This window comes from Gossypium raimondii, chromosome 8 (assembly GCF_025698545.1).
Source record: "Gossypium raimondii isolate GPD5lz chromosome 8, ASM2569854v1, whole genome shotgun sequence".
Classification (NCBI taxonomy): Eukaryota; Viridiplantae; Streptophyta; class Magnoliopsida; order Malvales; family Malvaceae; genus Gossypium; species Gossypium raimondii.
The window spans coordinates 62,591,753-62,603,602 of record NC_068572.1 but is presented as its reverse complement, the minus strand read 5'-3'; the positions used below and the strand labels follow the sequence as shown (position 1 = coordinate 62,603,602).

Here is an 11,850-nt window from a genome sequence, read left to right as displayed (position 1 = left end):
CCCGGGACATTGGTGTGTCACACACGGTCACACCACATGGTCGTGTGTCCTATTGTTTTTAGGTGCATGTTACACATAGTCTGCAACACGACCGTGTGTACCAAAACAGTTTGTCACACGGTTTAGGACACAGCCAGCGACACCGCCGTGTGACCCAACATTGAATGCACACACGACTTGGCACACGGCTTGCGACACGACCGTGTGGCCCTATTTTGAATACTGACACGAGTTGGGACACGGGTTGGGATATGGCCACGTGTCCTGACTTCAAATATTCACACGCCCGTGTGACCCCTGTTTTCCAAATTTTCAAGTTTTTCTAAAATTTTTTGATTTGTTTTGATTTGATCCCTGATTGTTCTCAAACTCTTTTTAGGGCCACATAGGCTTGGTTTAAGGCCTGTAAGTGTATTTTCATTATAGATAAAATGTGATTTTGATTATTGTAATTAGAATTGATTAATTGTTTCCATTTAAATTTAATTTTTCTATTGTCCTCTAATACTCTGAAATCCTAATCCGGCAACGGAGACGGGTTAGGGGTGTTACAATATAGAAGTCAACCAATATTTGTTATTAATTTGCTAGTTTTTCAGTTTTTCTAGTTTTACAATTTAGTCCTTTTGCATATTAAGTAGTTAATTAGAGTAACTCACTTCCAAATTATGTTTCGTCGTAACATAGAAATTAGTGAGTAGCAAGTTAGACTCCTTTCTTGCATGCTTGTTAAATAGAAATCATTAAATTGCAGACTCCTTTAGGTTCGACCCTTGGAATACTTCGATGTTCCATTGGACACTATAAATATTACAACTGATGTTGTACGCTTGCATTTAAAACCGAACTCTTAAAATTATTATTTTTTATGCACGCACATAAGGAGTCACCTTCCTCCCTTATTTGTAATCATCTCATTACATCTCATTTGATTCCATTTTATCTCATTGTATTCCATTTAAAGTTAGTGAATATGTTTTGAGAGCATTTACTCAAACACCTCGTAGGCGTTGCTTTCTTGTGATTTTTTTTGTTCTTTCGTTGTTTCTTTGTCTTTGAGTTGCTTATGCTTTATTTTCGATGCCTTGGAAAATTTTTATTGTGAATTCTCACTTTTCAAGAGTTAGGTTGACTTCGGCTACTTTAAAACAAAGAGTTCGTCTAAAACTAAGTTTTAACCCAATGACAAAATGAGTTCTAGAAATATAAATTTTCATTTAAATTTTTAATTAAAAATATAAAATAATAACACAACAAAATTTGATTGATAAACGCATATGTACATATTAATTAATTATGATGTCATTAATTTGGCATGGAAGGACCTATGGATTCTCGTTGGGAGGACTTCTTGAGTATTCATCAGAGTGTAGAAAATTAGGACAACTGGAGTGCTCCTGACGTACGGAAAAAAAGAAAAGGAAACAAATCAAGTGTTAAATTTGAAGTAAGTTCAACAAAAACCATAAAAATGTTAAGTAAGATGATATGGTTAGGAAGAAATTTGGACGGACACTTTGTAATTAATTAACTTACTAGTTGCAGCGAAACTTGGCTATAGTTGGGGGAATGTCCTGGACTTCCAGCTTCCCAAGTGAGGTGCATGGTTTCTTCAGCAAGTAATCGCAGCCTGTTCAGTTCTGGCAAGACGACTTTGCCCAGATCGGGTCTATCTTTCCTCCTTAGCTCTGCACAGTTAAGTGCAATCTTTGCGAAGCTCAAGGCCGCTTGAACCGGCCAATCATCAATAGATGGGTCCAGCATTTGAACAAATGTCCCCTTCTCAATAGCCCGTTGCACATGGTGAGTCAATCCCATTGGTGGTTTTGCTGTTATTATTTGTAGAAGCATGATGCCAAGGGAGTATACATCCGACTTCACTCCCAGCATGCCTGTCTGCTGGTATTCTGGATCTATGTAGCAGAAAGTTCCTGCTGTGGAGGTCATCCGGTACTGGGTTACATTGTCAGCCACAGATGGAGGAACTAGTCTGGCCAACCCAACATCACTAATCTTGCTCACAAAGTTGCGGTCAAGTAAGATATTGGCTGGTTTCAAGTCACGGTGGACTATGGGTTCGGGTTTAGTCTGGTGGAGGAACAACAAGGCTGTTCCAATTTCGGCTGCAATTCTGAACCTAAGCTGCCAAGAGAGAGTCGAAGTGTTCCCTCTCCTGAAGAGACGGTCCTCTAAGCTCCCGTTAGACATGAACTCATACACCAGGCATCCATACTCTGGGCAGGCTCCCAACAGGAGAACCATGTTGGGATGCCGTATGCAGCTTAAAACCTCTACCTGTAAGTTTAATTCTTAGAGCAGCCAAATTTTAAAATTCATTCTGTAAATACACTAGTAACTAAAGCATGCATATTCAGCCTACAATGTTTTTCTTTCTCAGTAATTAGAATTAATGCTCTACAGGCTCATAATACTAAAATCCATTTGGAAGCCGTACCTCTTGCTGAAACTGTGACCTTCCTTGTGCTGCATCTGGTCGCAAAACCTTAATTGCAACGGGAGTATGATCCAGACGGGCTTTATACACGGGGCCATAACCCCCTTCCCCAATCTTGAGAACTTCTGAGAAGAATTCAGTGGCAGCTTCGATTTCCTCTATTGTGTACTTCCTGTACCTGAAATCTGAATGTGCTAATGCATCAAGTGCCTTTTTCTTTTCCACCGATTCCTTGAGTGCTTTCATTTCTGCGTTCACCCTTTTTTGTGATTCAATTTCTGCAATTCTCTGAGCCGCTTCAGCGGCTTCCATTGCTGCTTTTGACTTAGCTTTCTCCTTTTCTGCTATTGCTAATGCAGCTTCCTCAGCAAGTCGTGCCTTTTCCAATCTCCGTTCCTCTTCCAATTTCCACAGCTGGAGTTCTCTTGCCTGTTGTGGTGTAATTATGCACAAAGTTCTAACTAGTCAAAGTATGTTGAGGAACAGTATAAGCAGATATTAGTTGACACTCTAACCTTCTGTTTTGCTGTGAGTGCTTCTTTGCAGGCATTACTATACATTTCCATAGTTTGCTTTAGCTCCAGCTTTAGCCTCCTCATTTCGGCTTCCACGTCCTCCTGTAGGTTTCCCCCAATACTATAAAATTCATCCATATTATTATTTCCAGATATTTTACACACATTTTCCTAGAACATGGAATAATACAAATAACTAATTAAATATATGCATATATTGTAACGTAAATGGGAAGTGTGTAAAGAGGTGAAGCCTGGACTTGGTTACTTCATTCCACTTTCACCGATATATTTGATGATTTTGAGGTGAAACATCGTATTTTTTTTTTATTGTTATCTCGTTTATAAGTATTAGTTAGACAAACCTGAAAAGTATTTATATCCTTTTTGAAAATTACGTATGATGAAAATTTATGTTTTAATCGAAGTGAGAACCGGTGCTTTTGATAGTTTATTTTTATTGGTGAATATAATGTGTTGTGTTGTACTAGCTTGCCTCACAGTCACATCAATGAATTTATGCATGCTTTCAAGGCTTTAGTCCTTGAGTAATTTAATACGTATATATATATATATCTGTTCGTGCATGTATGTATATATATCATATCTTTCTTACTTACCATTGATGTAGATAAGTTTGAAAAATTGTCACTGTCCTGCGAAACGTATGAGAAATTATGTGGAGAGCTCAAATCCACTGAGTTTCGTCCAAACTGCATTGACTCAAAGCTAAAATTACTTTCATAGTCTGAAACATTGGACAGTCTTGGAGTAGTGGCAGTGCGGCTTGCTTCTTGGTAATCGTAGAACTCGGGAAACATACGGTCAATGCTTTGTCTGCCAGAACTAACAAAGGATATATCTGTATCTGGCATAGGGAGTGCCAGATATGGTTTCACATTTTGGCCTCCCCTGTTAAAAGGCGACCTGCATTCATCCAAAATTGCTAACAATTAAATTTTAGCTCCAACTACATCTCTTTCATTTATTGTTATTTTGTTTAATAATAATATACAAGGTGAAAGGGGGGGGAGGGGGATGAAGAACAAACAAACAAAGCAATTGAAGACAAGACGAGTAATTTTGGTTCCGATCCCAGGTACAGGTAGCTCATTACCTTATGGAATCCATGGAATCGGTAGATTTACGCTGTGGTTCAAGTCGCGGCTTCTCAACTGTTAAAATTAATATTTACAGATATTTTTTAATTTAATTAAAATAAAATTGAGTAATGGCAGGTAACTTGGAGTATTATATAACTAAAGCTTGAAGCTAGGAATGAAACAGACCTCTCGAGCTATTATCTGGCAGGATATGCGATTCAGGAGGAGTTGACATTAAGCCTGGCTGGTTAAGAAGGTGATTACGCAATGGGGAGATAGCTGGAGCTGGACGAGAAGCTGATCGCATGGATGAAATTTTGCTTTTGGATATCACATAAACACTACAAAAGTCTGGTGCATTTTTTGATACCATTGCTGAAATATCTGTTGGTTTAAATTTACTGAGACAAAATACAATTTTTTTTCAGAAAAGTGATCCATATATATTTATTTATTACAGTCATAAATTTATACTGATAATAGTATTTATAATCATTATGTTTGTGTGAGAGTTCACACACAATGAGTAAATTATAAAAAATCCAAATAATAAAATAAATGTATATAGTTGTAAGGTTATTTTAAGTTAAAATTTTAGAAAATCTACTAATGTTTTCTTAACTGCTTAATTATGTTTTTATTCATCACTACTAAACATTTTTTCCATGAATTTTTTTAATTTTAATTCATTTGGGCGTCATATTTCTAGTGTAATTAAAGATGCCAAACTTGTACAGATAAAAAGAATGTAGAAAAATAATTTTTTTAAAACTAAGGATTATTTATAAAAAATATGTATTGTTTTAATTAAAAAGACTGCATGAGAGCCTAAGAAAAATGTAAAAGTAAATAATAAAATGTGAAAAAAAATTAAACAATGATAAAAATGCATGGACGAGGAACAATGAAAAGAAAAGTGATTTATTAAGATTTTTAAAATTAAATTACTTAAATATTTTTACTAATGCATTTTTGTTTGTGATTTACTCAATTGAAATGATGTTGACAGTTTACACTAACTAGTAAGAGATTTCAATATAGTATAAATAGATTCCTTCAAATGTGTATGGTACGACAAAGATAACAATTATACAGCCTTATTGACCAATAAACTGGAAACCTATCAATGCTTTAATGAATCCTGTCAAACAACCCTATGGTTTAATCATTTTGTTTATCCAAATTATACTAGCACTAAACTAAATCATTTTAACTGTTTAAATCGTAAATGAAATTGTGATACTTTATTTATTCAAAGCTTTCTATTCTCATCTTGATAAGAAGCACAAAATTTTGAATAGAAATATTATTATATTTCTATTTTAATTTGAATTAAGTTGGACAAGTCATCCAAAGTTTACTCAATAGTATAATTGGATAGGAATTATTACTCTCTTGTAAATACTCAAAGATATAAACATAGTTATCTGCATGAGTTTTTTTACCTTTTCGGTTCTCAACTCTAAAATTGGTGAACTAATCTTTTATTCTCTCTCATTTTTTTCTTTATCTCTGTTGATACCGTGTATATCAAGAGATACACTAGCTTAGATGGCCGCTGATAGATATATCTGTACTTTCTCCGCTCAGTAAGTCTAGGTATAGAGGTTACATTATACCCAAATTCATTGTTTTCTTTTGTGTCTAGGTGTAGATCTAGGTTACATTCTACCTAAATTCGCTGTATTCTTTTGTAAAAACCAAAGAGAAGCGTAGAAATTGTGATGATCCTGGCATTCATCAATAGAAAATTTTGTTGATGTCGCATAAAAGGCACATACCTAAGAAAGCCTGTTCTTGTGGAGGCACCTACGACCAAAACCTCGATTCCAGCCTGGCTGACATATTCAATCAATGCTTTAGCTACGTCTGTCTCTTCTAGGACAACATCTTTGCAGGGTATCTAAAGCCAAAATTGAACATCATACATAATTAGAAATTAAATCTATGTATTAGAAGCATCTGCGGAATGCAGATGCTAAACTACTGCGAGAATTAATAATCAAAGCCCTGGAAAAGGGTATATTTTAGTGAATATCATCTAGAAAAATGTTTGAAGTAATCATTATTAGGAGAGAGTGTATAATGTGCTTTAGCAAACTTACATCCTTACGAGTACAGAAGCAACGGAAAGGAAGGAAAAGTTCCCTGGTCTGTGGATCAGGATCTTTATATACCAATGGTAAGTCACCATTCATTTCAGAAAATTGGTTCAACCCTGTAACTACCAGAAATTTAAGTAGGTGACATGTAGCCAATGCATTGGAACTAATTAATGAGATTTTGTAAAACAAGAAACATAAAATAAAAAACATACGAGATGTAGGGAGAGGCGTGGTGTAGGGAGAGAATGGTTTGACTTTTACATGGATGAGAATGAGGGTTTGGCCTTTTTGCAGGAGATGGTCAATTGCCCATTTCAGGGCATTGTGGCTGTTTTTGTCCTTGTCTATGGCCACTGCCACCAACCCCACGTTTGTTCTTATTTCTCTCCTTTCGCCATAACTACTTCTTGGCGTCCACATATCCAATCTCTTTCTATCTTAATTATATATATTTGGTAGTGCAAATAAGACAAGCCGCTGCACTTCAAGATCGAATATATGTACGTACGTACCGGTTGTTTTCTACAAATGAGTGTGGTGTCGCTGGCTGGCTGGGCAGGCTTTACATTTTTTAGGGGAGGAGATTTAAACTGAGGTTTTAATCCCTAGCTAGGTAAATTTCTCTCTAAAAAACCCTTTCCCGCATTGTACTTTGGTTTAAAAATTTTTGTCTTAAGTTGTTTCTGTGAAGAGGAGGCTAAGAAACACCAAAGAAACAAGGGATGGCAACAACCTATTTCTGCATGGCATTGGCACGCATGCATTCCATATTCCCCTTGAGAAGAAAGGGACGATTTTCAACCTCAATTACATATTTTTCCGTCAATTAATTGTCTTATTTTGGATTAATTAATTCGATAAAAATATAAACTTCGAATTGCAGCAAAAACTTCACCAAAAAGTCGGAGTTAGACTATGAGAGAGCACCCTTGTTTTGCGGATAGTAAGGTGCTTGACCTCTTATTCTTATACAATTTCCTCCATATTTGGTCACGTCCCCTCTCCTTCCAACTACAGATTAAAATTAAAGCCTCTTAATTGCTTTTCTTCTCTAATTCCTCTCATATAACCGACATATAGACAGATAAGTTGAACATATATATACACACTGATAGCTGCTAAAAGTAATATTTTTTTAATCTCATTCTTAATATGTTTTTGGGTGATTATTCAATGTTAATGGTGAATTTTATGCTTCTAATCCTTTAAATTTATATTTTTATAATTAGGAGAACATTAGAGAGCAAAAGGAGCGAAAATTGAAATATCGGAGTAAGTTAACAGAAGCCACATGGGCTGCACCATTCCACACGGACTGGACACATGGTCGTGTGAACCACACGGGCTGCCACACGACCATGTGGCAGGCCGTGTCGATTTCACGAATTTACACTCTAAAATTACGGAAAAACGTGATTTTTAGGTTTTTTGGGCATTCTGAGACCTATATATAACAAAAATAAGAAGATATGAGAGAGTCATAATAGAATACTTAATAAAACAACTCAAAAAAATCATTGAAGCCAACTCTGAAGTAGATTTCCATCGAGATTGAAGATTCTCTTTTGATTTCTTTGGAGATTATTATGAATATCTTTGTTTCTTGTGGTTATACTGTATTTTGGATGTTTTAATTTACAAGCATGAACAAATTTTCTAAAAACCTAGGGAGATGAACCTTATGATGAATTTTTTCTTTTGATTTATATTTTCGAATAAATACTTAGATCTTATTCTCAATTATGTGTGATTAATTCTTGGTTGGATATTTCTAAACTATTGATCTATGTTTGATGTACATAAATCACAGAAGGAAAAGAATGTGTTTAAGAGTAAATCATGCGTAATTGAGTGGAGTTGCATGCAATTATAGAAATAGAATGACATAAATCTACCAGATTAGAGTCAAATCTAATAGAGGAATCCATAGATCAAATTAATGTGACAATAGGGGTTTTCTACAGATCAAGATACTAAGTGAAGAAATTGCGTAATTTAGATTGATAGTGACAAATGAAGTCTAGGTGAATTTTTCTTGGGTGTTGTTTCGCTTCTTGATTTTTTATTCTATTATTTTCCTGATTTGTTCTTCATCGCATTCATAGTTAATTAGCTTTGTTAATTTTAATTTAATCAATCACAAGAATTTAACGGTTAAATATTAGAAAGATGGTAATTACTAGTACTTTTAGTCTTTGTGGGAATAATATCTTTACTCACTGTAGCTATACGATTAACTAATAGGTGCACTTGCTTTAGTTAGATTTTAGTTGGTTTACAACTGCATCACACACACATATACATTGTAGATACATATCTATTATTGAGGCTACCACTAAACCTATAATAATCTAATATGTTAGCATGTTAGAGTTTATTCCAACAAGACAGCACGGGAAGACAGTCGTTAATCGCCTTTTGATGTATCAATGTCGAAAGTGTGTATATTGCTACAAAATATATGGAATTGAGGCAGTGTCTACAAGTATACGAGTCAGGTTGTAATACAGTTTGCTTATGATAAAACACTTGGTAAGTATTCCGAGGATCGTATTACCGCCTCTGGACGTACTAACGTCCGGAGTGTGAATACTACACAAAAATAAATAGTTATGAGGAAGGATCCACAAGTATACGGGTCGAGCTGTAATATAGTTACAACGGAGTAGGTGAGTACTCCGAGGATTGTACCTAATAGAGTGAGCACTAGATTAATTCTAACCTAAATGCTAAAAGATCTAATTAGTACTTTAATTTAGTTATAGTACGGAAGCAAAATAAGAGATAATTTTAGGGTTTTTAAACTAATAAAATAACATCAAAGAACTAAATTTCAAAAGATAGAAAAATAAAGGGAATCAAATTTGAAGATGGGTGATTAGCTCACTTCGGCAACCCCAATCAACTATCGTCTCGGGTTCCTCGTCAATCAACTAGTCGCTACCCTAGTAGGATCTTCTGATCTTCCATTAACATAACGAGTCATCAAGAACTATTTATCTTCCGACCTCACAGTCCAGATTGGCTTGGGTAAATGTGTTCATGGACGGGTAATGCCAATTTTGGGTTAATTCCCACCTTGACGACTTTCCAGAGTTGTCAAGCCTAAGGTTTGTTTCACGCTCTTCCTTTTCCAAACAGTTGATCCATTGATTAACCCCACAAAACAGTTAAGAGATCATGCTTCCATTCGCTAATCCCCTATAGAAGGATTAGTTCCTCATGGCTTTCATAAACAACATGTAATAGATGAGATTATTAATCATGGTGTATGAATTGAAGTAAAGGGTTTAAGAAAAGTTTAATCTATATAAAGAATAAAACGAATCCAAAGAAGTTGATCGTCTTCACAAATCAGATCTCTTGAAGGAAAACAAAGTACAAATAAACTAAACTCTAAAAAAGACCTAAGAAATAAAGAAAACAAAACTAAATCTAAAGAGAGAATCTAAGCTAATGGAATGCTCCACATAACATGTGACAAATGAGCCTATTTATAGCCTTCAAGTGACCATCGTCCTTAACCCTAGGTTAGCTGACGTTTCTGAGCTTTAATTTCAATTGTGCAGACCAAAACACCCTTACTTCATATTTATTTTTCATCTCAGAGTCGATGTCGCGACACAACAGGACCTGTGTCATGACATAGAAGTCAATATAGTCCTCCTTGGGATGTCTTCAGGGGTCTGTCGCGACATCCTTAATTAGTGTTGCGACATCGAAACCAATTTCATACTTTCTCTATTTTGACCTCCATATTGTGGCATAACGTCTAGTATCTGCCTAAAATGCCTTCTAATGGTCTCTTGCACACTCACGAAGTATGTTAGCTCTTCCTTAGGCCTTATTCGACCCTTAAGGTCAATAAAACACTCATTTCGCACATTTTATTATATATAAGTAAAACTAAAGAAACTTAACTAAAATGTAACGAAAATGCTTGCATTCAAGCTTCTTAAGTGCAAAAACTAGTTTAATATGCTACACCAAATTACGGCAGATCATCGTACCCAAGGGATTATAGTTTGATAAAAACTGCTATTAAGCCAATTATAAAAATTAATTACTAATCTACTTGATGTTGTAAGACACTATGGCACCATACCAGAAACGAGTAAGACCATGGTTGAAAAACGTTATGGCATTACGAATCAAACGAATAAAACCATAATTGAATGATATTATGGCAACTCGGTGGAAAATGAATATGAACATAGTTGAAAGACACTATGAAACACGACGAAAAATGAATAAGACCATGGTTAAAAGACACAATAGAAACACAACAAAAAATGAATAAGACCATAGTTGAAAGATACAATGGCAACACGACAGAAAATGAATAAGACCATGGTTGAAAGACATTATAACATCAAGTCAATAATAAATAAGACCATGGTTGAAAGACACCATTGCGCCTTCTGATCATTTGCTATTCAGGTAACACGTTTTTGGTGAGATATGTATCGTAAGTATGAATATGAGTTGAACGTTTGACTACTATAGTTTGATAATGAATGTTAATTCCTTGGTGTGATTATATGTTCATATATCTGTAAAAATGTTAACTCGTGATGTTGTGGGTGTTTAAGGAATTAAATTGTTATATGAGTATTTTCCAAGTATTCAATGTTATTTTATTTGATTCAACGAATGATTTAAGTTTTAATGAATGGATGCGTATACGAAAAGAGCCGTGTTATGGAAACATGAAATGGAAAATGTTGGTATATGAATATGAAATGAAAAGGGAACAAATTGAGTAATAGATTGATAAATTATGTATTGAACTTCATATTGATATGTTTCATGTTTAATTGGTTAGATATGCTCTTTAATACACCTACTAAACTTGTGGTGCGGTGTGTTGTGAATTGGAAGGAAAAGTATGCATAATTTTAAAATGAGCAGTGTTTTAATGGTTTAATCATTTATGTTCGGTAAGTTACGTTTCCTTTATATGAGCTTACTAAGCACTGGTTGCTTACGTAGTTATTTTTCCTTGTCTTGTAAATTGTCAGAAAGCTCAAACAGTTGGAATCAAGTCGAAGTACATTCACACTATCCATCATTTATCTCCGTAGAAGATTTGGATATATATTGATGTCGAGTTATAAATGGCATAAACTAGGAGCCCCTAAGTTACTTTGTTTATGATGATGTTGTTTATAAGTTAGTTTAAGTAAGCTTTGTGGTTATAAATGTTTAGTATCTTTGGTGTATGTTTGAAACTTGATGTGCTTTTGGTTACTAGTTAAATACCTTTAGTGATTAGCTTGATATATGGTAAACATATGTGATGAAATAGAGACATTGATAAGGTCATGTAAATATTGATTATAAATTTATTTGGACGTTTAAATTGTGGTACCAATAAGGGTACATTGGATAGGCAATTAGATAAAATGAGATGTGTATTTTGGTCACTTTATTCATGCCTCTTGAAAGAGAATGACTTTGGGTTAATGTTATGAAAAATATGGTTATTTGGTATGTTAGAAATGTGTTAAATGGTTGATTTTGAAATGTTGAAATAAAACAAGGTTGATTATGATTGTGGTAGCTATTGTTGGTACATTGGTTAGAACTTACAAATTGAATGATTTGGTATATTTGAGTGTGTCTAGTGAGTGTTTTGATCCTATGAATGTATGTACAAATGGTGTTCATTG

General features: G+C 34.6%; 1 protein-coding gene across 1 annotated transcript; it reads right to left on the bottom strand.

Annotated features, from left to right (window-relative positions):
- Positions 1-1,319: 1,319 nt before the first annotated feature.
- LOC105793026 (U-box domain-containing protein 52) lies at positions 1,320-6,598 on the bottom strand. Its single transcript, XM_012621961.2, has 10 exons — positions 6,391-6,598; positions 6,179-6,291; positions 5,855-5,976; positions 4,260-4,474; positions 4,088-4,145; positions 3,591-3,897; positions 2,971-3,072; positions 2,456-2,884; positions 1,537-2,295; positions 1,320-1,397 (listed from the first exon to the last, which is right to left on the bottom strand). The coding sequence occupies exons 1-10, from the start codon at positions 6,596-6,598 to the stop codon at positions 1,326-1,328; spliced, it is 2,385 nt and encodes a 794-aa protein (XP_012477415.1). The 3' UTR covers positions 1,320-1,325.
- Between the last annotated feature and the right edge of the window lie 5,252 nt (positions 6,599-11,850).

Bases quoted from the DNA above. Each gene is read 5' to 3' on its own strand.
- LOC105793026 (XM_012621961.2), bottom strand. From the start codon at position 6,598: ATGTGGACGCCAAGAAGTAGTTATGGCGAAAGGAGAGAAATAAGAACA. The intron at 3,898-4,087 runs GTAATGAGCTAC...GGATGAATGCAG, and splicing joins GATTCCATGGATTCCATAAG to GTCGCCTTTTAACAGGGGAG. The intron at 2,885-2,970 runs GTTAGAGTGTCA...ACACCACAACAG, and splicing joins CACTCACAGCAAAACAGAAG to GCAAGAGAACTCCAGCTGTG.